The sequence below is a fragment of the Oncorhynchus masou genome, chromosome 20 (genome assembly GCF_036934945.1).
Source record: "Oncorhynchus masou masou isolate Uvic2021 chromosome 20, UVic_Omas_1.1, whole genome shotgun sequence".
Classification (NCBI taxonomy): Eukaryota; Metazoa; Chordata; class Actinopteri; order Salmoniformes; family Salmonidae; genus Oncorhynchus; species Oncorhynchus masou.
The window spans coordinates 7,588,453-7,616,321 of NC_088231.1; the positions used below are offsets into that span (position 1 = coordinate 7,588,453).

At 47.7% G+C, this 27,869-nt stretch overlaps 1 protein-coding gene across 1 annotated transcript in view; it reads left to right on the forward strand.

Annotated features, from left to right (window-relative positions):
• The window catches only part of sorbs2a (sorbin and SH3 domain containing 2a), a 105,035-nt gene that overhangs the window by 65,920 nt on the left and 11,246 nt on the right, over positions 1–27,869 (forward strand). The window contains exons 8-21 of the mRNA XM_064926175.1: positions 787–916; positions 2,421–2,581; positions 3,757–3,823; positions 5,908–5,961; positions 6,775–6,985; positions 7,227–7,341; positions 15,267–15,350; positions 17,106–17,162; positions 18,941–18,993; positions 20,073–20,230; positions 21,976–23,862; positions 25,355–25,446; positions 26,879–26,976; positions 27,724–27,838. Of these exons, the coding sequence (XP_064782247.1) occupies positions 787–916; positions 2,421–2,581; positions 3,757–3,823; positions 5,908–5,961; positions 6,775–6,985; positions 7,227–7,341; positions 15,267–15,350; positions 17,106–17,162; positions 18,941–18,993; positions 20,073–20,230; positions 21,976–23,862; positions 25,355–25,446; positions 26,879–26,976; positions 27,724–27,838 (3,282 nt within the window). The remainder of the gene's footprint in view (positions 1–786; positions 917–2,420; positions 2,582–3,756; positions 3,824–5,907; positions 5,962–6,774; positions 6,986–7,226; positions 7,342–15,266; positions 15,351–17,105; positions 17,163–18,940; positions 18,994–20,072; positions 20,231–21,975; positions 23,863–25,354; positions 25,447–26,878; positions 26,977–27,723; positions 27,839–27,869) is intronic.

A 27,869-nucleotide genomic window follows, 5' to 3' on the forward strand; every position in this document is an offset into this window, starting at 1 on the left:
TACACCAAGGAAGCTTGAGCCCCCCCCCCCCAAACCCCCAAACCTGTTACCCACCCAGACATTCCAGTGTTTACAAGCTCCTCCAACTAATCCACTCACCCGTCTTTGAGTGAGGCGCTCTTGTATGCCCTACCCCCTTGTCCCTGTCATAACATCTCCCTTCACCTATGTAACGTGTCGTTTGTGTGTGTTTCTCACATACCAAGATGTGAGGATTTGTCCAACTGTCATTAACTCTTAGGCACTACAACTTCTTTCCTATGTCTGTTAAATCATTGTGGGAGTTTTGATTGTTGGTCTTTCAATGTGACAGTGATGTGACACAGTCTTCTATGTTTGCACTGTGTCGTTTCTAACCAATAAGGACATCCCTGATTGAAGTAAGCCCATGTTTGTTGATTTCCAGCTACTCGACTACTTCCTTTGAACTAACCTGTTTCTGTTCTCTCTGATGCAGCACGATTTTCCAATACTGTCTGTTGCACTCCTCTCCTAACAATCAGATTGACCTATTTCACTTTGGCCCTTAAAATCTACTCGTATAGTTATTTCAGTCTTACTGGTAACCTTGTTAACCTCTTATTACAGACTCATCGATTCTTAGTAGCGAGTCTTTGATTCTTAACCAGCTGATAACATCATGCGGGTGTCTGTCTCATCAGTTTTGACAGCTATAAACCTTTACCTGGTTCTGTCTCTGTGTGTGTGTCTGTCTGTCTGTCTGTCTGTGTGTCTTCATCTCCCCTCGCTCTCTCTTTTTCTCTTTTCACTCTCTCTCCCCTCCAGGGCCAAGCTATTCAAGTGGCTATGAATGGAAGTGCGCCCCACCCCCAGAGACCCTCCTCACCCCCGGCCTACCCCCCTCTCCCCGCCTCGTTCAGCCCAGGGGTGGTTCACATGCAGAGTCGGAGCGCAGGTGAGAGCGGGAATCCCGACCTGTGTCAGCCTGGTCTGATTTTTAGAATGTCTGTTGTCTTGTGCAAAAGCAGGCATTTGCTCTGCTATGAACCACAATGCCATATTGCTGAGTCTACCTTTTTAAAGAAAATAATGAGCACAGAATAAGGCTTGATGAAACATAATAATTCAATCAACCACTACATAACCAGGAAGTCTTACCCTAAGAATGGTCCTGAACCACAGGACGCCTCCATACAAAGTAAACCAATTGATTACCGGTATTCTGATGTCTGTGAATGTACGCGTTGTCACGACACTGTGGTGATTTACCTTGAACCCAAACTTTGACTTTGTTCTGATGTCGATCCCCTCACTATTACTACCGCCCAGAGCTAATGGCTCTTTAATGCACTTGTCTAGTTAGTTGATGTAATGGGACTATTGAGGTTTGCAGGATATGATGTATCTACACCCATTAGAGGCAGACGGGACCTAATCGATAGGGGAGCACAGTGGGAAATGAATGGCTGACAGAGTCGACCTGGGAATATGCTTATCGGCTCATAACTCGCATCAGCTTTGCCCTACATTTACTATGATATACTGGATACGCTGTATACAAAGCATGAGGAACACCTCTTTCCATGACACTGACCAGGTGAAAGCTATGATCCCTTGTTGATGACACTTCAATCTGCGTAGATGAAGGGGGAGAGACGGGTTAAAGTAGGATTTTTAAGCCTTGAGACAGTTGGGTTTTTCATGCTCAACAGTTTCCTGTGTGTATCAAGAATGGCCCACCACCTAAAACGCATCCAGCCAACTTGACACAACTGTGGGAAGCATTGGAGTTAACATGGGCCAGCATCCCTGTGGAACGCTTTTGACACCTTGTGGAGTCCATTCCTTGATGAATTGAGGCTGTTCTGAGGGCAAAATGGGGTGGGGGGGTGCGCAACTCAATATTAGGAAGTTGTTCCTAATGTTTGGTATACTCAGTGGATATCTCTAATAAACTGTTTCCCCACTACTCTGAAGTGCTTGGCTAACCAACGGGGCGGCAGGGTAGCCTAGTGGTTAGAGCGTTAAACTAGTAACCGAAAGGTTGCAAGTTCGAATACCCGAGCTGACAAGGTACAAATCTGTCATTCTGCCCCTGAACAGGCAGTTAACCCACTGTTCCTAGGCCGTCATTGAAAATAAGAATTTGTTCTTAACTGACTTGCCTAGTAAAATAAAGGTAAAAATAAATAAATAAATAAAACATTTGTGGCTAAGAGTGTGTGTGGTGAGGAGGCTGCTGTTTAGTACGTTTGTTTGTGTGTGTGTGACTGCGTGTGCACATCTGTATGAAATGCAGAATGTAAGGAGAGCGTGTACATTTGTGTGTTTTCTGGGCCAGCCCATCCAAATCACTCACATCAGTTCACTGTCCTCTATTCATCCCTTTTTTTCTCCCCTTCCACATACTACTCTACACTACACACACACACACACACACACACACACACACCATAAAGAAGGTTCAGAGTCGGTGATGTCGGGCCACACCAGCGTGAGCAGCACGGTGCCCATCGCCCGCTTTTCCGAGGAAGAGAAGAGGGTGTCGGTCATCAAGGCGCCCCACTACGAGGGCATTGGCCCCGTGGATGACACGGGCATCCCAATCGCCATTCGCACGGTGAGGCGAGGACCCACGCAGTCACACACACACACGCATGCATGTACACGCAGGCATACAGACGACAAGACAAGTGCAACAAAACAAACTGTTTGGACACCTACTTTAAGAACACACTTTAAGAAGGCTTAAAAAAGCTCAGTTTCATTTTAAGTGGGATGAATTTCACTACAGAGCAGTAAGCCTGTATTCCAGATCTGGTGGTCGTTGACGGTGGCTCTGTCCCACACGGCACCCCATTCCCTTTATAGTGCACCACTTTTGACCGGAACCCATGTAGCTTGGCCAAAAGTAGTGCACGATGTAGGGAACAGGGGGCCGTTTGGGATGCACTCATGACTCACCGTTGTGTTTTTCCTTGGGGAACGTGGAGTAGCTCTGGCCTTGACTATCCCTGTCTGCTTCTGATATGTGTGCAGGGCCCAGTGGGAGGAATGCTTTTGAGATGTCAGCAGCTTTAGACCCCTTATTCAGAGCCCTTTCTCTCTCTCTCTCTCGCCCTCTTTCTCTCTCCCTACCTTTTTATGTCCGCTAGCTATAATTAGGGACTTAGTCAAAGTCCTCGTTATTGTACTACAGGGCAATGAGCAGCCTTTTTCTCTCTCTCTCTGTCTCTCTCCCTGTGTGTGTGCGTGTGTGTGTGTGTGTGTGTACCCGCATCCAAGTGTGTATGTATCTCAGCCGTCTATAACAGTACTTCAGACACTAGTCCTCGCTCTATTGTGAAGCGCATGGAGAAGGGGAGAGAGGCAGAGAGAGAGACAGATGCGCTGTGCGGAAATTTTTTCTGGCCCCTCGCTGGTATCCATGGTATTAGCGGGGGTGTAGACAGGCTTGGGCCATCTGGGTACGTCTGGTCAAACACACACACACACATACGCACACACACTCTGGACTCAAAACAGACACTTTTCTGCCTAGTCAGGTCGCGGTTGCGGTCAATGCTATCGACTGGCCAAGAAATGAACTTCCTCTGTCAGCCGATGACAGATGACTGAGTGTGTGGGAGTGTGTGTGAGTGACAAACAAAAACACGTGGTTATGCACACAGACTTTTCTTTGCACGTGTCCTGTCCATCTATCCATCGATCCGCCTCTCTGGCCGCCCGTCTGTCTGCCTGCCTGTCTGTCCGTAGCCTACATTGATTTCTGATTGGTTTTCTCTCTCCCCACAGACGGTGGATAGGCCGAAGGACTGGTACAAGACCATGTTCAAGCAGATCCACATGGTTCACAAAGCAGGTGGGGTGGATGTACAGCAGACAGGAGGAGACCGTACACTGTGTCCATTGCAATGTGTACGGTCAAATCCCATTTTATTGGTCCCATGTGCCTAATACAACAGGGGGGGGGGGGGCACTATATACACAAAAGGATGTGGACATCCCTTCAAATTAGTGGATTCGGTTATTTCAGCCGCACCCGTTGCTGACAGGTGTATAAAATCGAGCGCATATAGCCGCGCAATCTCCATAGACAAACATTGGCAGTAGAATGGCCTTACTGAAGAGCTCAGTGACTTTCAACGTAGGTTTGGTACTCGGTAGTGAGTGTTGCAACGGAGGACAGACAATTTTTTACACCCTATGCGCTCCAGCACTCAGCAGACTCGTTCTGTGAGCTTGTGTGGCCTACCACTTCGTGGCCGAGCTGTTGTTGCTCCTAGACGTTTCTACTTCACAATAACAGCACTTACAGTTGACTGGGGGATCCAGCAGGGCAGAAATTTGACAAACTGACTTGTTGGGAACTTGGCATCCCAGGGCAGAAATTTGACAAACTGTTTGTCAACTTTCTGCCCTGCTGGATCCCCCGGTCAACTGTAAGTGCTGTTATTGTGAAGTAGAAACGTCTAGGAGCAACAACAGCTCGGCCACGAAGTGGTAGGCCACACAAGCTCACAGAACGAGTCTGCTGAGTGCTGGAGCTCATAGGGTGTAAAAAATTGTCTGTCCTCCGTTGCAACACTCACTACCGAGTTCCAAACTGCTTCTGGAAGCAACGTCAGCACAAGAACTGTTCGTCGTGAGCTTCATGAAATGGGTTTCAGCCTAAGATCACCATGCGCAATGCCAAGCGTCGGCTGGAGTGGTATAAAGCTTGCTGCAATTGGAGCAGTGGAACTTCATTCTCTGGAGTGATGAATCACGCTTCGCCATCTGGCAGTCTGACGGACAACTCTAGATTTGGCGGATGCCAGGAGAACGGGACCTGCCCCAATGAATAGTCGCAACTGTAAAGTTTGGGGGAGGAGGAATAGTGGTGTGGGGCAGTTTTTCATGGTTTGGGCTTGTCCCCTTAATTCCAGTGAAGGGAAATCTTAACGCTACAGCATACACTGACATTCTAGATGATTCTGCACTTCCAACTTTGTGGCAAATGTTTGGGGAAGGCCATTTCCTGTTTCAGCATGAGAATGCCCCCGTGCACAAAGGGAGGTCCATAAAGAAATAAGTTGTCGAGATGGGTGTGGAAGAACTTGACTGGCCCGCATAGAGCCCTGACCTCAACCCCATTGAACATCGTTGGGATTAATTGGATCGCCGACTGCAAGCCAGGCCTAATCGCCCAACGTCAGTGCCCGACCTCACTAATGCTCTTGTGGCTGAATGGAAGCAAGTCCCCGCAGCAATGTTCCATCTAATGGAAAGCCTTCCCAGAGGAATGGGGGCTGTTATACCAGCAAAGGGGGGACCAACTCCATATTAAGGCCTATGATTTTGGAATGAGATGTTCAGCAGGTGTCCACATACTTTTGGTCATGTAGTGTGTATATATGTGTGTGGATGGACATGCATGTATTGTGTTTGTGTGTGTGGGTTTCTCTATGTGCCCTTGTTGAGCCAGAACTCATTAGACAGAGTGTAGAAGGGGGAGAGACTGAGACTGATACAGGGAGGGCAATAGAAAGAGAAAGAAGAGAAAGAAGAAGCGGCGTCTAATCGAACCTACAGATGCACTGCCGCGATCGCTGCTCCGTTGTGTGGGCGTCACCAAATCACATAGTCAATACAAGGCATATTTGTTCTTAACACACACACACACACACACACACAGTATATTGTAGTTCTCAAAGAATGTCAATAGTCAGCCATTCATTATCCTGGGTCCTTGTACTTTGATCTTCAGTATTCACCCTGCTGATAAGCTACATAGGGTGTCTTAGTGTGCCCACTGATGTTTTCCCTGAGACGGGCAGAATATTTCTGCAGTAATGGAGGAAGGGAATCTGTGTGTGTGTGTGGGTGCGCACAAATGGAGGCAGGGAAAGGGGTGGTCTCAGCAGGGTGTGTGTGTTCTGCTCACCTTCTTCCGTGTTTTTACAGATGACGACTATGCCGACTCGTACAACGCCACATACACTGTCAGCGGTGACAGTGGTAAGCGTCTCAAAGATCTCTTCTTGAATATTCAAATGTATGCCGCTGGTTCGTCACGTTGTCCTGTGTTCAAGGACAATGAAAACACCTGACTCACAAGAATGCTTAGTTTACCAGCCCCTTCTTCTCCTTTCTTTTCACTCTTTCTGTCTTTATCGCTCTTTCTATTTTTCCCGCCCCATCATGTCTCTCTCTATTCTTCCTCCACCTCTTTCTCTATTTTCTCTCTCTCTCTTCTCCTCTCTCTCTCTCTTCTCTCCTCTCTCTCTCTCTTCTCTCTATCTCCTCTATCTACCCCTCTTTCTTTCTTTTTCTTTCTTTCTCTTTCTTTCTTTCTCTCTCTCTCTTTCTTTCTCTCTTTCTCTCTCTTTCTTTCTCTTTCTCTCTCTTTCTCTCTCTTTCTCTCTCTCTTTCTTTCTCTCTTTCTCTTTCTCTTTCTTTCTCTCTCTCTCTCTCTCTTTCTCTCTTTTTCTTTCTCTCTCTCTCTCTCTCTCTCTCTCTCTCTCTCTCTCTCTCTCTCTCTCTCTCTCTCTCTCTCTTTCTCTCTTTCTTTTTCTTTCTCTCTCTCTTTCTCTCTCTCTCTCTCTCTCTCTCTCTCTCTTTCTTTTTCTTTCTCTCTTTCTTTCTTTCTCTCTCTTTCTCTCTCTTTCTCTCTCTCTCTTTCTATCTCTCTCTCTTTCTCTCTCTCTCTCTTTCCCTCTTTCTCTCACTTTCTCTTTCTTTCTCTCTCTTTCTCTCTCTCTCCTCTCTCCCCCTCTCTCTCTCTCCCCTTTCTCTCCTCTCTCTATATCTCTCTCTCCTATCTATCTATAGACACATATGGTCAGTCCTCCAACCCCACCGTGGCCTACCCTCCCCCCAGGACACAAACGTACCGGCCCCTGGCCAAGAGCCCGTCGGACAACGGAGGCCCCGGGACCTTCAGGGAGCCCTCCCCCGTGCCACCGCCACCCCCGCCCAAGCCCTCCCTCCTACAGCTGAGGTCCAGAGACAGCGACCGGGAGCGAGACTCGCCCGACACCATGTAAGACGCTGCGATCTGGTTTTCTTTCGCTTGGTCCTAGACCAATGACCTTTTAGTCTACATTTAAGGCTTAGACTTAGGCCTAGCCTGCAATGTAGACCTAGACATAGGCTTGTTCTTACCTAGGCCTAGTCACTTGAGACCCTCACCTTAGGTGTTACCTTAGACCTAGAACCTACGTCTAGGTCTCATCTTAAACTAGGTCCAAGATCACACTGATGTTTTTTTTTTCTCTCACCAGGAATCAGTGGGGCCCTCCCGATAGGAAAGTGGACACGAGAAAGTACCGCGCTGAACCCAGGAGTATATTTGAGTATGAGCCTGGGAAATCATCCATTCTGGAGCAGGAGAGGCCGGTGAGTGCCCAAAAGCACGTCTTGTCACGTTTTGTATTAGCCTACATCAGGGTGTCAAACTCAATTCCCGGAGGGCCATGTGTTTCCTGGTTTTTTGTTATTCCCTTTCAATTGGTGTCCAATTAGATAAATGAATCCAACAACCAGGTGAGGGGAGTTCCTAACTAATCAAAGGGAGGAGCGAAATCCCGCTGACACTTAGCCCTTCAGGAATTTAGTTTGACACCCCTGGCCTACATTGTCATTATCTAAGCCATTTAAAACTCCCCGTAATCACCCTCTAATCTACAGCGTCCTTGTTTCCTAATAAGCGAGTGATCTCCAACTCTCGGTCCTGGAGAGCTAAATGGAGGTGTAGGCTTTTGTTCCTGCCCAGCACGAATACATCCGATTCCAGATATTAAGATCCAGAGTGAATAAGAGGTGTGTTTTTGGAGCTGGGTTGGATCAAAACCCTGTACACACCAAGGCTCTGTCTACAGGAACAGAGTTGGAGACCCCTGACCTACACTCTAGGAAGAAGCCTTTTAGAGGTTCTGTACCTCAACCATTAGGGGGATAAAGGCATTTCTATTACGTGTCCTGAAGTGGTCGAACTGACTGACTGCTATTTTGGGCTGATATGCTTGTTAAGGTTGAGTAGGAAAGCAATTCTATAATAGTGGTATTTTTAAGCCCGGGGGGGGCTGATCCTTGAATGTGTATTTTTAGAAAGGTAATGGCCTTTGAGTGTTAATAATATAGATGTTTTGTTAGTGAACTTAAGTTTCGTAATAATGTAAATTCTGAAATTAGTCCTAAAACTAATTTAAGATTATTAATGTCCCATGTGCTTTATATGCACCTTTATGTACACTGCTCAAAAAAATAAAGGGAACACTTAAACAACACAATGTAACTCCAAGTCAATCACACTTCTGTGAAATCAAACTGCCCACTTAGGAAGCAACACTGATTGACAATAAATTTCACATGCTGTTGTGCAAATGGAATAGACAACAGGTGGAAATTGTAGGCAATTAGCAAGACACCCCCAATAAAGGAGTGGTTCTGCAGGTGGTGACCACAGACCACTTCTCAGTTCCTATGCTTCCTGGCTGATGTTTTGGTCACTTTTGAATGCTGGCGGTGCTTTCACTCTAGTGGTAGCATGAGACGGAGTCTACAACCCACACAAGTGGCTCAGGTAGTGCAGCTCATCCAGTATGGCACATCAATGCGAGCTGTGGGTTTGCTGTGTCTGTCAGCGTAGTGTCCAGAGCATGGAGGCGCTACCAGGAGACAGGCCAGTACAACAGGAGACGTGGAGGAGGCCGTAGGAGGACAACAACCCAGCAGCAGGACCGCTACCTCTGCCTTTGTGCAAGGAGGAGCAGGAGGAGCACTGCCAGAGCCCTGCAAAATGACCTCCAGCAGGCCACAAATCTGCATGTGTCTGCTCAAACGGTCAGAAACAGACTTCATGAGGGTGTTATGAGGGCCCGACGTCCACAGGTGGGAGCTGTGCTTACAGCCCAACACCTTGCAGGTGAGATTGGCAAATTCGCCACTGGCGCCCTGTGCTATTCACAGATGAAAGCAGGTTCACACTGAGCATGTGACAGTCTGGAAACGCAGTGGAGAACGTTCTGCTGCCTGCACCATCCTCCAGCATGACTGGTTTGGCTGTGGGTCAGTAATGGTGTGGGGTGGCATTTCTTTGGGGGGCCGCACAGCCCTCCATGTGCTCGCCAGAGGTAGACTGACTGCCATTAGGTACCGAGATGAGATCCTCAGACCCCTTGTGAGACCATATGCTGGTGTGGTTGGTCCTGGGTTCCTCCTAATGCAAGGCAATGCTAGACCTCATGTGGCTAGAGTGTGTCAGCAGTTCCTGCAAGAGGAAGGCATTGATGCTATGGACTGGCCTGCCCGTTCCCCAGACCCGCCCGTTCCCCAGACCTGAATCCAATTGAGCACTCATCAATCTACAGACAATATGACCATGATGAAAAACCAAGTCATTGTTTTATTTAGTTTTTTGCTATGAAACTCGAAGTTGAGCTCAGATGCATTGTTTCTATTGATCATCCTTGAGATGTTTCTAGAACTTGAAGTCCACCTGTCGTATATGCATTTGATTGGATAGGTGTGTGCCTTTCCAAATCATGTCTATATACGTTCCCACAGTTGAAAACCAAGCCATGAGGTCGTAAGAAATTGTCCGTAGAGCTCTGAGACAAAATTGTGTCGAGGCACAGATCTGGGGAAGGGTACCAAAAATGACTGAAGGATTGAAGGTCCCCAAGAACACAGTGGCCTCCATCATTCTTAAAAGGGAGAAGTTTTGAACCACCAAGACTCTTCCTAGAGCTGGCCAAACTGAGCAATTGGGGGAGAAGGGCCTTGGTCACTCTGACAGAACTCCCATGTTCCTCTGTGGAGATGAGTACCTTCCAGAAGGACAACCATCTCTGGGCACCAATCAGGCCTTCATAGTAGAGTGGCCAGACGGAAGACACTTTTCCGTAAAAGGCACATGACAGCCTGCTTTGAGTTTGCCAAAAGGCACCAAAAGGAATCTCAGACCATGATAAACAAGAATCTCTGGTCTGATGAAACATAGATTGAACTCGGCCTGAATGCCTAGCATGTCTGGAGAAAACCTGGCACCATACCTACGGTGACTAATCAGGATTGAGGGAAAGATGAACGGAGCAAAGTACAGAGGTCCTTGATGGAAAACCTGCTCCAGAGCCCTCAGGACCTCAGACTTGGGCGTAGGTTCACCTTCCAACAGGACAGCAACCCTAAGCACACAGCCAAGACAACGCAGGAGTGACTTCGAGACAAGTCTCTGAATGTCCTTGAGTGGCCCAACCAGAGCCCGGACTTGAACCCAATCAAGCATCTCTGGAGAGACCTGAAAATGGCTGTGCAGCGACGCTCCCCATCCAAACTGACGGCGCTTGAGAGGATTTGCAGAGAATGGGAGAAACTCCCCAAAGGCAGGTGTGCCAAGCTTGTAGCCTCATACCCAAGACGACTTGAGGCTTTATATGCTGCAAAAAGGTGCTTCAACAACGTCCCGAGTAAAGAGTCTGAATAGTTATGTAAATGTCATGTTTAAAATAAAATAAAATGTATTTGCTTTGTCATTATGGGGTATTGTGTGTAGATTGATTAGGGAAAAACTAACGTAACAAAATGTGGAAAAAGTCAAAGGGTCTGAATACTTTCCCAATGCTCTGTAGGCCTAGAAGCAAGCTTATATTTGGATTTCCATAAAGTGTACCCATTTAAATGTATTCAACGGACAGTGTTCACTCCTTTTTAAATGGTTTCCGGAGGCCGTCAAAACTGAAGCGGAGGTTTTGTGTTGTGGTGTTGTGCCCGAATATAGCAATTGTGTAGGCTAGAAGCAAGGGGAAATAATGTCTAGATGCATTTACAGTGGAGATCACGTTAATGAATTGGCTGGCTGGGCTGATGGGACAGTGAATGCGTAGAGATTTCTCAGATGGAACAGAAAACAAAATGCCCATTTTGCATCAAATTCTTACCAATGCTAAACTTTTTTTTTTTTTTTTTTTTGTATGGCTTAGAAAGCGTCTCAACCAATCACAAAGCTTGTTTTGACCAACCGGTTGTAAAGCATTTCAGTGACCTTTTTAACAAAATGTAATGGACCACAAAGGCAAAAGGTTAGAATCTTCTTTTCACTTCCTATCTGTGTGTCACCTATTGTATTGGTGAGGCTGGGGTCATTTGCTACATGGAATTGAGGGCAAGAGGTGACGTGAGGTGATAGTTGTGTATTATTATATCAGCTGTATTGGACTGGTCAACCATCCTCCTGGAGAGCCTGTCGCAATGCAGGGTTTTGCTCCAACCCTGTTGGAGCGACATCTTGCAGGAGGAGGGTCGGCCATCCACGTGCTAGTCTGTCTGTTCCATGGGCTTGAGGGTGATCGTTTAGGGGAGAGAGGTAAAGGAGGAGGGGGGTGAAAGAGAACTCTTCTGAAGTTAAGGACGTTGTTTAGCTTAAAGCAGTCAAAAACGTGTTTTAGTTTCTGCAAACGTATACATGATTTTCCTATGTTTTATATACATTTCCACAATATAGAATAAAACTGTCAAATTGTGGAAATGATGGTAACGCTCTTTTAGTGTAAGAGCTGTTTGAAATGGCTGCCTGAAAATGTCTGCCTGTTGTGGTGGGATGGAGTTTTGTCCTGCCTGGTGACAAATGAGTTAATAGACCAATAAGAAAGAGCGTTCCAAACCTCTGTCTATAACAGCTAGTGTTCAGTTTTCCCCTCCCCACTCAGAACACTCCCAGACAACTAGCTAAATTCTTGCTTGAGAAATTGCTCTTTGCTCAGGAGCTATTTTTGTTTGTTTTCAATTAAAATGATCACAGTAATGTACTTAATTCTTACCCAGAAATGATTTGATATTAAGATAAAAACGGTTGCATTGGACCTTTTCAATGTCTTTAGACAAGTTCTCCAGAACAACATGGCTTCCTCCCAAAGGGCACCCTATCCCCTATAGCGATGGTATTCAAAGTCAGGGTCAACTGCCCTATAGTGTCGGGACTAGGGAGCCATTTGACGCACACCCTAATGTGGGAATCAATCCACGTAGAGCACAGGGAGAGGAGCAGGCGTGGGGAATATCAATGAGTCAGGGACGTCTGTAATGCAGGGTGAGCTATAGGCTCCCTCATGCATCCCAACTACGCTGTCTCTCTCCCCGTTTCTCTTAAAGAAAGCCACGATAAACCATGTTTCTAGCCTTCGTCACATCACCTTCGTGTGTGTTTCTGGTCGCGGTGTGGGTCTCTCCGCTGCTGATGGAGAAACTAGTTCACACACATCTACGCCTCCTGGATATGGCCTTCCATAAAGAAGGCTATTATTGACATCTTGTGGTCCACTTCTTGGATTGTAGTCTGATCACTGCAATGACTGGAAGTCTATGGGTAGCTACTAGCATGCTAGCAGACACTGTACCCATAGACTTCCAGTGAGTGCGCTAACGCTAGTTACCGTTGACTCGCGAAACTACCTCTTAACTTCCGTCATACTGGACACGGAGACATAAAAATGGTATCACACGTGTTCGTCTGACTCATTGCCAAAGTCCCAAAGTATCTCTTTAAATAGCTCCTGGACATGGGTCACCCAGCGAGAGCTGGGGCTCAGCTGAGCCAGCCTTGTGGCATGAAGTAGCCAGAGGGGAAGGGGGGTGGTTGGTTGACCTCTATAAACCTTTTCTTCAGCTACGTCAGGCGCTCTACTTTTTTATGGGCACGGCCCACATAGAGGCGCCTCCCGTTCAGCTCCTTCCTATTCATTTTATCGACCGCCTAAGGAGGTCAGATGTACTCCAATTAGACGGTGCAATGCACCTCTTCCTGAGCTGAAGTAGCTGTTTTGCAAGTCCAATACAAAAAGCCTTTCCCCCCAGCAGCTCATATACTACATTTCCCAGTAGACACGGGTGGTAAATGTCACTGCCAGTCTGCTGTGTGCCGGGCACTGCAGTGAATCACTCCTCCGCTCCACAGTAAAACCTCATGGAAAGTGACTGAGGAATAAGCCCCAGGGCTGGTGCGTAGGAGTCATTCTAGCACTCTGTAGTCCTTTGGGAGAGGAGGTGGGAGAGCGAGAGTTCCTGTATGTTCAGTTATGGTGAGTTTTGCTCCAGGTGTCAAAGTGAACTTTTAATATTAAGCTCATAGCACAGAGTGTTGGGCAGAGTAAATGTTGAAGGTTTAAATGAGACTTAGAAAGAATCCAGCCAAATAATCTACAATTAGACAATAGACAATTGAAATTATAGGCAATTAGCAAGACACCCCCAATAAAGAAGTGGTTTTGCAGGTGGTGACCACAGACCACTTCTCAGTTCCTATGCTTCCTGGCTGATGTTTTGGTCACTTTTGAATGCTGGCGTGTGTCTGCTCAAACGGTCAGAAACAGACTCCATGAGAGTGGTATGAGGGCCTGACGTCCACAGGTTGGGGTTGTGCTTACAGCCCAACACCATTCGGGACGTTTGGCATTTTCCAGAGAACACCAAGATTGGCAAATTCGCCACTGGCGCGCTGTGCTCTTCACAGATGAAAGCAGGTTCATACTGAGCACGTGACAGACGTGACAGAGTCTGGAGACGCCGTGGAGAACATTCTGCTGCCTGCAACATCCTCCAGCATGACCGGTTTGGCGGTGGGTCAGTCATGGTTTGGGGTGGCATTTCTTTGGGGGGCCGCACAGCCCTCCATGTGCTCGCCAGAGGTAGACTGACTGCCATTAGGTACCGAGATGAGATCCTCAGACCCCTTGTGAGACAATATGCTGGTGTGGTTGGTCCTGGGTTCCTCCTAATGCAAGGCAATGCTAGACCTCATGTGGCTAGAGTGTGTCAGCAGTTCCTGCAAGAGGAAGGCATTGATGCTATGGACTGGCCCGCCCGTTCCCCAGACCTGAATCCAATTGAGCACATCTGGGACATCATGTCTCGCTCCATCCACCAACGCCACGTTGCACCACAGACTGTCCAGGAGTTGGCGGATGCTTTAGTCCAGGTCTGGGAGGAGATCCCTCAGGAGACCATCCGCCACCTCATCAGGAGCATGCCCAGGTGTTGTAGGGAGATCATACAGGCACGTGGAGGCCACACACACTACTGAGCCTCATTTTGACTTGTTTTAAGGACATTACATCAAAGTTGGATCAGTCTGTAGAGTGGTTTCCACTTTAATTTTGAGTGTGACTCCAAATCCAGACCTCCATGGGTTGATAAATTTGATTTCCATTGATCATTTTTGTGTGATTTTGTTGTCAGCACATTCAACTATGTAAAGAAAAAAGTATTCAATAAGAATATTTCATTCATTCAGATCTAGGATGTTATTTTAGTGTTCCGTTTATTTTCTTGAGCAGTGTATTAACAGTTAAACTTACTCAGGAACACGTTCAGCAGGATGCAGTGGTGTGGGACGTTTAATTCAGTGGATATGGTGCTGTTCTGAACATTCAGTTGAATGGTGTGATTGTAATTGCCCAGAGGGTGATTTCGTATGGTGTGCTACACAATTTCAAAATGGTCACGACCATATTGATCAGGTCACACCCACCAAACGAGAGCAAACGAACCTCGAAAGACCGTTTGGCGCTCAACTGTGGGGGCGCGTTTCGTCAGTTCCTAACGTTTTGAAACATCCAGATAGAAATGTACTTTGGAGAACAAACATGACTCTCTGACATGTAGAATAAGGAATCGCGTTGGCTCTGTTCGTGGAATTTCTATCTGCAACGTTTGATCATGTTTGGCTACTTGAACGTGGCCCAGGTGTGCTGACATGAACCAGAGTTGTACAGGGCTTTATGACAGGGAGATGTTGCCCTCTGCTGGATTAGTTTGCACATTACACAACACTTTCTCTGCTCTGCTTTGGCGCTTTATAGTGAATGACTGTGTGGCGTCACAAGCTCAAGGCAGCAAAGACACATCATACAGGACTGTTCAACAGATGGTGATGCAGTTTAGTCTCTTCACCTCAGGACACTTGATGAGCCAATGTTCTATCTTTACCGCTCAGTTTACTTGACCGTTCTCCTACAACCCATTCAACTTTGTATCCCTTTTTCCATTATCTGAATGAGAAATGTGACAAGTAGCGAGGTAAAATGATTTGTGTAATGGTGTGTGTGTGTGTGTGTGTGTGTGACCCGGTAACAACACTGTTTTTGTCTCTTTACCCTGGTGTTAAACTCTCCATCTGGACCCACTCTTCTTTACCCTTCAACCCCTGCAGCCGTGCGCTGCACACCCCTATCCTAACCACGAGATCCATATCACTCTGTGCTTTCTCTTCCTCCTCTCTCTCTCTCTCTCTCCCTCCCTCTTTCTTTGTCACTCTCCGCTCTCTCCAGACCTATAAGCTAAACCCAGATGACATAGATTTAGAGAACGAGCCTTGGTATAAGTTCTTTTCCGAGCTGGAGTTCGGCCGTCCGGTAAGTGAGGGCCCGTAACTCCCACCTAGGCACCCCCAGCCTTAGGTATACCCCACTCCCCTCTACCCGTTCAGTCTTCACCCCGGCTGTAGCTGGGTGGGAATAATGTCGTCCAAGTCTCGGACTGGAGAGCTAGTGGGTGTACAGGCTTTTCTTCCAGCCCAGCAGTAAACGCACCTGATTCAACGAAAGGCTGTTTGTTTTATTTCGCAACCCGACACTAACGCATAATGAGTCAACGGTCTTCAGTCTGGACAGAGATTGGTCGAATCCGGTGTGTTAGTGCTGAGTTGGAACAAAGGCATGCGCACCAGGAGCGGAGTCTGTGGTCCTTCCTGTTGTAGTTGCTTTGGCTGCTGGGTGCTGTGGTGGTCACTGTGGTGGTTGTCTGTTGTGTAGCTCCTTGTGACTGGTCTTCTTGTGTCTCTGCATCTTGGTGAGTTGGTTTAGCATAGTGTTGCTGTCTCGTTATCAGCTGGCCTCGCGACACGTTGAAAGCTCGAAACACTGCAAAACAAAACGAAGTCCCAAGTTAACATGGATTGGTCCTTTTACCACAAAAATCCTCCTACTAAGGGATACCTCTCTTCCTACATTGTATAATTTCCTATTTTTCACCAGCAAAATTCAGGTTGTTTTGCAGTTTGTGCTTACCGCTGTTGATAAGCTAGTGGAGCAGCCGGTAGAACTGAGCAGAACAGAAATCAATCGAAATAACATGCTAATTAAAATCGACAAATGAATCAGCAGCATCTGGTCAGAGCATCGTTCTGCACCGTTCTTCATGCTCCTCTTGTATGTTGCAGCTTGTGTGGTTTGTTTCTGTTAGCCAGTTTAGACATTTTGGTCTCTACCCCTTCTCCCAAATTGTCAACTCATTCACTCCTCCTCAAATTTAGGCAACCTAAGGCATTAAAGGTATTGGGTTGGTGTAAACTTGGGCTGGATTGAGTTCCTGTTTTCCACCATATTCCTTGCACCAGTCCCATTCCTTTGAAATAAACGAGAGGAAGTGTACACTTTGGGGGAGAAGGGCGAGAAACACTCTGTTTGACGGTCTGTTGTTAGGTTGAGGAAATGGACTTATTCCGACTGTTCAGCTAGAAATATGCAGTCTAGAAAAGACACGACTCTGATGTCATGCAGAATAAGGAATGATCAGATTTTATATATCACATTTCTAGCTGTAATATTCTTTCTGTTGCACCCTGACCCCACCACTTGAATAAACCCAAGACAACACACTCTGAGAAAGATAGAAAAGGTTCCTTAATGCACATGGCTGGAGGTTAGTTTTGAGACGGATGGTTCCACCAATGTCATGTATTAGCTCGTCCGTCTCCACAACCGAATCACTGCTCTCTAGTGCCTTATGTCCTTAGTTCTGCTTTCTGCCTCTTGCTCTCACAATCTGTGTGTGTGTTGCTTTATGGTTATGGGTTTGTAGATGTGCCTAGCAGTAGTGAGTGTGTGTTGGAGCTAACATAATGTACAAGATGTGTGCTTAATCATTACTGCAATATGTGTTTGTGTGCATAATATGTACGTGTGTGTGTGTGTGTGTGTGTGTGTGTGTGTGCGTCAAACTCGTCAGTCTTCAGTTCCTCTGTGTGCTCTAACGGATGTCACTTTCCTCTCGTTTTTTGTTGTTTTTTCTCCCCATGACACCACTTCCTCTCCTCCTCCACCACCACTCCATCTTCACCACCTCCTCTTCCTCCTCCTCTTCCTCCTCACCGCTGATTGGGGCTCAAGCCTCCTAAAAAACGTCTGGATTATAATCCAGACATCTGCCCTCGCCGACTCACCGAGGTAAACGTTGGCATTCATGAGCATCGTGGGAATGGGAGGATTGGGTGGGAGTTAGCCTGAATAGCCTGGTTCCAGATAATTTTGTGCTTTTTTGCCAACTCCTTGTCACGCCAAACATGTTAGGCATGACTAAGGTTGCAAAATCCTGGTAACTTTCCCAAAAATTCTATTTTTTTCCAGAAATCCTGGTTGGAAGATTCCTGGAATATCGAGGGAATAAGTAGGAAATCCAGGAATCCTCTAACCAGGATCTCTGGAAACTAGTGGATTGTGGGAAAGAGACCTGGAATCTTGCAACCCTAGACACGGCAACTCCATAAGAAGTTGGCAAGAGAGTACAAACAGACTGGCAAGAGTTGAACGCAAACCTCGCTAAACAATTGTGGCCTTAGATTGCTTTATTACTAAACTCTGCGTGTTGTGTGATTTGGATGCAAACTCCCAGACGTACTGTGACTATGCATTTTATTAGGCTACCGTACGTCAACACAGGCACAATGTGTACCTACACCATAATTACACAGTACCGAATGTAACCTTGTAACTAGATGACTGATTGGGGACGGTTGTCGCCATGTGTAGTACACCACAGCAGGACCTTTTCATATGGCCTCATCTTTCAGCATCCGTATCAGTCCTATGTCATTTATCAGTCAGTCATCTCTTTATTGTATCAGCATCTACAACGGCCTCTTTGCTAGTGACTCAATTCAGTGTGTTATTACTAGATGTAAACCGGGTGGTTCGAGCCCTAAATGCTGATTTGACAGTTCTAATTAAATTTGTAACCGGTTTATCATAGTTATAACGGGGGTGGTGGCCAATATACCGCGGCGAAGGGCTGTATCCAGGCACTTCACGTTGTGTCGTACAGCAGCACAGCCCCTCGCCGTGGTATATTGGCCATGTACAGTAAGTAGCACACCTGCTCTGGCCTTATTTCTGAAACATAACAGCATAGACAGTACTGCTCTTATGTATTTCCAATATGGATGACCGTTATACAAGAAAATCTAGCTCTCATCGTGATCTCGCTCTCGCTATCTCTCTTCACTATCTGTCTATCAATGCATCTCTCTCTCGCTCACTCTCCAGTTGATCTATTGACAGCTTATTATTGACGTGAATCTCAGGACTGTATAAATTGCTATCAACCCATGCCTATCATGTCAGATGTGAAGCTCGTATTTGAGTAGGTGTCCTTTTGGGATTTAATATGTATCTGCTGATCTAGGATCAGTTTTCCTGTTGGAATCAAAAAATAATAATAAGATGATATGAACAAGGAGGACCTGATCCTAGATCAGCAAAGGGCTCAGGTCTGTATCATAGGGTAGAAACGGCTGTGCTTTATGCTTTGTTACCACATGGAGCCAATCCTATGATCCAAAGAGTCCGTTTTGGGTCTTCCAGGGGCGCGTCTTCATCGCCAAGACGGAAAGCGTGATAGAGCCCCTCCCTCACGCTACCCTTTATAGTGCATCACTTCACTCATGCCCCTTTCTCCCTCCTGAACGAACCCCTCAAACAGACCACGGTCAGAGATCAACAGAATCAGCGGTCCCAGCGCCAACCGGTAGGCCCATTGGAGATTCCATACACACGCCATGTGGAACCTACCTCCATCACGCCATAAGCCGGGGGAGCGTTTTGAGCGTGAGGGCGCGGCGGTGTGCGAGCTGAGCATTGTGTCTCCCACCGCCGCCACCTCCACCAGTCTTTGTTCGCGCTGCGCTCACTCTTCCTCTCCCTCCCTTTTGTTGTCTGCCCTCTTTCAGACGTCGCTGTACTTCACTCCCACTGCTGACCGGGTTCCAGAGAGGCCGGCGAGGTGAGTCTTCAATTCTCTCTCTCTCTTTTATTCTCTGCATCGCTCTCTCCCCCTCCTCCCTCTCGCTCTCTTTCTTTCACACCAGCAATAGGCCATGTCGTGTTGCGGCGTGGTGTCCCAAACTCTGTGTGACGGTGACTCTCCACACATACCCCCCCCCTCCTCCCCAACCCTGCATACATTATCCACTCAGCCTATTGATTCTGCCCTTCAACCTTGTCCCCCCTTCTCTTCTCCTCCCCTCCTCCTCCCATTCCCTTTCACAGATGCTAGGCTTAATCGGTTCAATTTGCTCTGAGTGAAAGGGACGGTCGAAAAGAGGAAGTCATGAATAACCCATGTTATTCATGGAAGGCTGACTGGGATTGAATTCAGTATAGTTGAAAGTCTAGTAGCCTGGTTAACCCACACTAGAAGTCTTGATCTTTTTTTTATTGACGGGGCAGTTAAGAACTAGATTGGGAGAGGTTTACATATAGGAAAGGCACAGCCAGTCGGCCGACCCTGGGTTCGACTCCTCTTTCGTCTCCAGCGGTCATGTGTAGTCTGGAGTCGGGACTCTGGCGCAGGTCTAGGGCGTTTTTAAGGAACAATAGCAGTCATGCTACGTCATCCTAGTGTGAATTGAATTGACGGTGATGAGAACGTTTTTTTTTTCATAAGTTGGTAATGTTCAACAAATGAGCTTTGTTCTTTTAAAGCTCTATTTTACCACTTTCTTTTGTTCCTTAAGGGTCTCTTTGTTGAACCACGAAAAGGCGGTGAACGCCATTATACCAGAGGGAATTATAACCCAGGATAATTAAAGAACTGGGTCAAAGGAACAATCTGTAATATTTCCTTGAATTGAAATATGAATTAAGTGCGAGAGTATTTGGCATACATTTCCCATCGATGCATCTCATTCTGTTCCAAACCAAGCGGTGGGGCCGTCGTTGGGCTGAAACACAGGCCCTGTTCGAATCGTTTGAAAACATACTTCCTTAAAGTAATGACTGATTTTAGAAATGATGGCTGAACAGGTGACAGACTGTGGAAGGTGGCTTTAAAACCGTGTGTTCTATCACTTTGTGTTCCAGTGCTGCCAGTGACTACAGGAAGAGGAGGAAGTCGGAGCCGTCAGGTGACCAGGGCAAGAACCAGGTCTCCCCAAAACCACCGGACCCTTACAAAGGCTGCAGCACACTGAGGAAACCTGCCATCCGCTCCTCCCCCTCCTCCCCCTCCAGAGTCAAAGGTACACACACACACACACACACACACACACACACACACACACACACACACACACACACACACACACACACACACACACAATGCAAACAGAGAGACGTATGTACACACGCACACTCACACAATCATAGGCATATACACACACACTGGATCCCTATAGAGCCTGCACCCTGAGGAAACTGGCCATGAATGAAAAACCCATGAAGGATACACACACACACACACACACACACATACAATACACTCAACCTCTCTCTCTTCCGATGTATAAGCATTCTCAAACGCGCACATACACACAAAAACACACTCGCACACAATCTCAATCTTAACAACCTCCCTCTTGCAGATGTACAAGCATTCATAAACACACACATTCTCTGCGCTCCCTCACTCTATACCCGACAGCAATCAGACAGTACACAAGCCCACTGAGAGACTAATTTCCTCTTCTCACGCTATGCTGAGAGCCTCTTCCAGGTCAAGGAGCATCCAACCCAGTCTAAATAGCCTTGTGTTGACACTGTAAACAAACAGCCATGTTCCACGAGCTAATGGGAACGTTCTAACTCAGTGTTTCTCATTCCAATTCAGGGGTTGCACATTTTTGTCCTAGCCCAGCGCTAACATAGCCAACAGAGCAAATCCGCTAGGATTCCAGGTTAGCGCTAACACTTGTCCCGAACAAATCGACAAATCAACATGTTACTACGCTGTTGATTAGTCGAATGAGGTGTGTTAGTACTGGGCTGGATCCCCCCAGGAATGGATTGGGAAACAAAGTCTGTTGTGTAGTGTTGTGTTGTCTAATTACGCTCATTATGTCCACAGGTTTCCTCTCTCATAGTGGGGTGACCACAGAAAAGATTAGCGGTACTGTTTTGTCATCTTTTCGTTGTCTGCCTTTGTCAGTTGTACATCTGTCCCTGTTGCATGTACACTGACAAAACATTTAAGAACACCTTCCTAACATTGAGTTGCAGCCCCCCTTTTTGTCCTCAGAACAGCCTCAAATAGTCGGGGGCACGGACTCTACAAGGTGTTGAAAGTGTTCCACAGGGATGCTGGCCCATGTTGACTCCAATGCTTCCCACAGTTGTGTCAAGTTGACTGGATGTCCTGTGGGCGGTGGACCATTCTTGATACACACGGGGAAACTGTTGAGTGTGAAAAACCCAGCAGCGTTGCAGTTCTTGAAACAAACCGATGCTCCTGTCACCTACTACCATACCTCTTTCAAAGGCACTTCAATCTTTTGTCTTGCCCATTCACCCTCTGAATGGCACACACACACAATTCATGTCTCATAAAAATCTTTCTTTAACATGTGTCCTCCCCTTCATCTACCGTGAAGTGGATTTAATGAGTGACATCAGTAAGTGATCATAGTTTTCACCTGGTCAGTCTGTCATGGAAAGAGCAGGTGTTCTTAATGTTTTGTACACTCATTGTATAGTATATTGTGAAAAGGATGAGAGATGTGTAAATGTAAATCTCTCCACCATTGTCCTCTGTGTTTGACACAATGGTACTGATGTTCAAGTGCTCCATTTTAGCTTCACTCTCGTTCTCACCCTCTCTCCACCATTGCATGATGAAGGCTACAGTATGTTCAAGTGTTCTGTTATAGCCTCTATTTCTCCTTCTGTATTTCTTTATCTCTGTATTCCTCTCTCTCTCTCTGCGTGGTTAATATCCTCCTCCTCTTTTCCTCTCTACCACGCTGCTCTGGTTTATGGAATTGTCTGAAAGGTGGGGACACGTGCGAAATGACCTACTCCCCCCGTTTGAGCTCTTCCCCGGGCCCGTACCTGTGCTCCCCTCTCTCCCCCATGCCCTCCAACCTCGCCCACCGTCGCTACGACGACGATGCCAACCCGGGGGGAGCCTCTTCGCCCTCCTCGCCCCTCAAGCGCGCCATCTGCTTCAAGAACGGCTGGCAGACGCGGCGGCAGGACGCCGAGACATGGAGCAGCACAGAAGACGCGCCGCCCTCGCCCGCAAAGCTGAAGTCGCGTAGCTGCGACAACCTGCTCAACGACGGGCACCCAGGGGGCACCGGCGGGCACAAGGCTACCCGTTCAGAGAGCGCCGGGTCACTGGTATTCGACAACCCATTGGGGCAAACCGCATCGTCCTCTACTCGCTCCTTGCCTCGCCCGCACCGGCGACGTGCCCACGACGCGCCAGGCTTCCTGAAGCTCTACCGCAAGATGCACCACATCGACCGCGCCCAGCTGCTACCCTCTGACGTCATCCGCTCGGTCCGTGCCCGCATCCTGGAACTGGAGCGCCAGCCGCACCTCTTCCCCCGAAAACTCTCCCCCTGGGGGCCGTCGTGGGGCCTGGAGGTTCCTCGCGATACGGTGCCAATGCGCATCTCCACGTACGAGCAACTCATCCAGAAGTCCAAGTCCATGCCCGACTTGGGAGATAGCGAGGTCCCATCTGGCGCAACCACACCCGGCGGGTCATCGTCCCGCGCCAGTAGTAGCGGGGGAGGAGGCGGCGGGGGCAGGGAGACACCCGGGTACCCCAAACGCCGTTTCTCCATTGAGTCTCTGCTAGAAGAAGACATTAACAATGGGAATGGTAACGGGACGTCCCATCACACATTTGACCACCATCACCAGGGGGCAAGGAACCCGCCCGAGGGTCAGCCCCGCCTCGCTCTGGACCCCCACCACCGCCATTTCCCCGATCCCCTCGTTTATCCACGCGCCACTGTCCCGGGGGCCGAGTACTCTGAGTCAGAGCAGGATGCAGCCGCCTCGGACCTCAGTGACTTTGTCCAAGTCGAAGGATCCTCCTTCTGCAGCGAGAGCGACTTCGACCACTGCTCGCTCACCTCGTCAGTCGAGAGCTTCTACGGCCCCTCCTCCCACCACCACCTTCGACACCACCACAGTCACAGCCACAGCCACCACAACCCCAGTCATCAGTCTCTCGGTCAGGGTCAGGGCTACCAGCACCGTCACCTCATCAGCTCGTGTAAAGGACGCTGCCCGGCCTCCAACACCCGCTTTACCACTATGCTGCGCCACGAGCGGGAGCAGGCCCGTCAGGAGCTCCGGCAGAAACCCCCCCAGACACAGCAAACCAGACACGGGGGAAGGGGAGGGAGCGGAGGGGACCACCATGGCCTACCCCCCTCGTCCCAAGCAGCCCAAACCCAGCAGGGGATGTCCAAACTGGCCTTCCTCATCAGTCCCGTGCCTTTCCGAAGGAAAAAGGGTGATTCTCCACCCACTTCGAGAAGGAGTAGTGGAGGTCGAAGTACCCGGCCCAAGTCTAAAGAAGCCGTCTATGAAGCTTTGGATGCGGCTTTGAGGGATATCTATGAACACATCCAAGCGGAGCGAGGCCGGAGCGGCGCTAGGCTACCAGACGATAGCATCCTCCGGAGGCTACTGGCTGAGATCCTCCCGGATGTGCCCGAGAGGAGCTCCTCGTTGCGGGGACAGAGGGGGAGCCGCAAGGGGGGTCCCTCCTCGAGCTCCTCGTACCCCGACGGGAGTCCCACGGGGTACAGCTCGTCACCGCGGCTACAGTCGCCGCTAAGTACCTCTTATAGTCTCCATACAGATGCCTCCAATAACAACGACTTTGGAGAGGAGCCAGGCAACGCAGGTGGAGCATGCACACACATATATATATATACACACACACTTGTACTACAAACACACGCACACACACCAGCCCTCAGTCCATCATCTCCCTGCTCGACTCTCCCCAGCACTGCCTGACTGTGACCACCTCCCCTCCTACCTGTCACTGTGCTTCAGCAACGGGCCAATGAACAGAGCTGAGGTTAAAGAAGCCCTGTTCCTATTGGCTCATCCTCAAGACACCCAGGGACCGCATGCTTCCTCTTCATTCCCTTATATGGTTAAAGGATTGTGTTGTTTACTGAGATGTATGTTGTGTTATTGTCGGCATTTCTCTTTTAGCTGCTTGTGTCCCGGTTGTTTTTGGTATATTGTTTCACTCCCCTTTAGTACGTACCTTGTTATGTTGAACCACTTGCATTTATGATTTTGTCAGGGATGGTTTATCAATTGGATGAATATATTTTTGGAATGTACAGCGAGCTCAAAGTGTTGGGACAGTGACACCATTGTTGTTTGGGCTCTGTACTCCAGCAAGTGTACACTTTGGATTTGAAATGATACAATGACTATGAGTTTAATCCTTAAGAGTCTCAAAAGTCACCCGTTCGTCAATCTAAGTAACATAATAAAAGAATCCCAGTCGAAATCCGTCGCCTTTAGCTAGCGATATTGCACGGGCTGCGTCTCCATCCACCGCATCCTCTTACGGTGGCCTTCTGCAGTGGAAGGTGGCCGAGCTACAGCGGTGTTTGTCAGACCATGAGACATCCCGATATGGATTGTTTATCAATTGGATTCGTTATTTTTTGGGGAATACGGTGAGCTCCAGAATGATTGGGACAAAACAACAACAACAACAATTGTCACTGTCCCAATACTTTTGGAGCTCACTGTATGTGCTTGCTGGTATGAATGACTTCTCCTTCTGTGCTCTTCTGTTCAAATGTTCTGTTCTCGTTTTGTGACGTGGGCATGCTTTTAATCATACTGTGCTACACTATCCGAACCATGTGTTTTCCCTGAAATGGAAATAAAATGCATTTTAATTTATTATACTTTTATTTTGTCATTTCCTGCCCGACACTCATTTCCTGGATGACATCACTACCCTGAATGACATCATCACCCATTGCGTAAACCAACGTGGTTTACTCAGGGAGGCGCAACGCTACAGAACGCTAAGACACAGAATATATTGACTAGAATAGACATTCCTCTTTTGATCATGGAGAATAGACAATTGTGTCAGCTCTATTATATTGCATTTCCACCTGCAACGTTCTGCACATTTCACCCTTCGGAATCCTCCCATGGGAAATGTAACAGATAAAGCCAACATGATATTCTGCATAAAAGACGATCATGTCAGTTTCTGCACAATGCATTTCTATCTGAGCATGCTGTAACGTTTTCGCCCTTCTGAACATGCCTCCTGGCGTCGCTGTGCACGTGTCGTCCCATCGCCATGGCAACACTGTTTTGTTGACCCTTATGATAACCCTTGACCCCTGTGCTGTTCCCCCTCACAGAGCAGGATGCCTCCAGGGGGTACAACACAACCACCAGCGACGGGGGAGGGGGGCAGACCAGACGAGCCACCCCGGACAGAGAGGTAGCCAAACCATAACTTTGATTTTCCAGGCTAACTTTGATGATGAATGAGACTAGCTAAACCAGTACATCCCAGTGTTTCCCATAGTTGACTTATTTTGCAGGCGGGGCGCATTAAATCCGCAACATTTTCAATTGAAATCAATTGAAGCCACATTCTTTTAAGTGGGGTCCAAAGTGCTAGATACCCCGTCTATTCAATGCAAAGGGAAACACTGGTACTCCTATTTAGAAGAAGTATTTTATTTTTAGCAGGCTATTACAAAGTACTAATGGTTTTCTTCTCTACCTCGTACTTGATTGATTCAAATAGAATAATTTCACTGTCCTGATAAGCTTTACATTTCAACATAATTGTATCATATCTAGTAACACATGGCTGCTCTCTTTCTCTTTACCTCGCTCGCTCTCCCTCTCTCTCTTCACCTCTCGCTTTCTCTTTCTCCCTCTTGCTCTTTCTTGCTATGTCCCTCTTGCTCTCTTTCTCTATATCTCTTTTTATCTCTCTTTCTTTCTCTCTCTTTACATCTCTTTATATCTCTCTTTATATATCTCGCTCTTAATATCTCTTTCGCTCTCTCTATCTCTCTCGCTCTCTCTCTTTATCTCTCTCGCGCTCTCTATCTCTCTCGCGCTCTCTATCTCTCTCGCGCTCTCTTTATCTCTCTCGCGCGCTCTCTTTATCTCTCTCGCGTGCTCTCTTTATCTCTCTCGCGCGCTCTCTTTATCTCTCTCGCGCGCTCTCTTTATCTCTCTCGCGCGCTCTCTTTATCTCTCTCGCGCGCTCTCTTTATCTCTCTCGCGCTCTCTTTATCTCTCTCGCGCGCTCTCTTTATCTCTCTCGCGCTCTCTTTATCTCTCTCGCGCTCTCTTTATCTCTCTCGCGCGCTCTCTTTATCTCTCTCGCGCTCTCTTTATCTCTCTCGCGCGCTCTCTTTATCTCTCTCGCGCGCTCTCTTTATCTCTCTCGCGCGCTCTCTTTATCTCTCTCGCGCTCTCTTTATCTCTCTCGCGCGCTCTCTTTATCTCTCTCGCGCGCTCTCTTTATCTCTCTCGCGCGCTCTCTTTATCTGTCTCGCGCGCTCTCTTTATCTCTCTCGCGCTCTCTTTATCTCTCTCGCGCGCTCTCTTTATCTCTCTCGCGCGCTCTCTTTATCTCTCTCGCGCGCTCTCTTTATCTCTCTCGCGCGCTCTCTTTATCTCTCTCGCGCGCTCTCTTTATCTCTCTCGCGCTCTCTCTTTATCTCTCTCGCGCTCTCTCTTTATCTCTCTCGCGCTCTCTCTTTATCTCTCTCGCGCTCTCTCTCTATCTCTCTCGCTCTCTCTTTATCTCTCTCGCTCTTTCTCTCTCTCTCTCTCTCGCTCTCTCTCTCTTTATCTCTTTATCTATCGCTCTCTCTTTATACATCACTCTCTCACTCTCATCTTCATAGGTCTCCCATAAGCAGATGACCCAACTCATTCTCTTCTCTCTCCTCCATCAGAAACAGCCTGCCAGAGCTATATATGACTTTAAGGCACAGACCGCTAAGTGAGTAAAGTGACTGAATGCAATGAAATGCGTGTGTGGAGAGGAGATACAGGGACCCCGGTATGTGCTGCACTGGTTTGCAAGCAAGTAGGCTGGGCATGCACAACGCTTGAAACAGACAGCCCGCTTTTCTTTGAGGGGGCCAAGGTTAACCTCAGTTGTGGGCAATAACCTCATTCATTATCTCCAGCCCATTCCAGTGTCTACAGGTGAAAACTGTGATTATTATATGTTTTATCAAAAAGATGAATCAGTTTTCTAGGACTCTTCTTTTTTTACTAGGGAACGTAGAAAATGGCTTTAGACACTGGTATTGTGCAGTGGGTAATGCATTTTAGGTTTAAAAAGCAGTGACTTGCTTACCTTCACATCCGCTGCTTAATCATTTCCCTACCTTGAAAGGCGTGCATGGACGATTGTTGCCCCCATTGCTCTTCATACTAAAATGGTGCTTGGCTAGTCGCTCTAGACATTGAGGTTGCCTCCCACAATGTTCCAATGTTCTGGCTTTAACACGGCTCGAGTCTGGGCTTGAGACTAGTGCCTGGCTGGTTAACAATGTCACATGGATGATTCCAGTGACTTAATGTTTGTACCCTTTCAACACAGTGCTGCCAACACCAGGGTTTTGGGTTTGATTCCTGCATGGGCCACATATAGTCAATTACATGTCATTGGTAGCCGGTTTTCCAAACACGGGACCAAGCTGTTTGGGGGTTAAGAAGCATCTTGTGACCGTTGTTTCAGAGAGCTGACGTTCAAGAAGGGCGACGCGGTGAACATCATCAGACAGATTGACAGCAACTGGTACGAGGGGGAGCACCGCGGACGCCTGGGCATCTTCCCCATCTCCTACATAGAGGTAGAGCACATTGAGCGTGTATGAGGTGAAA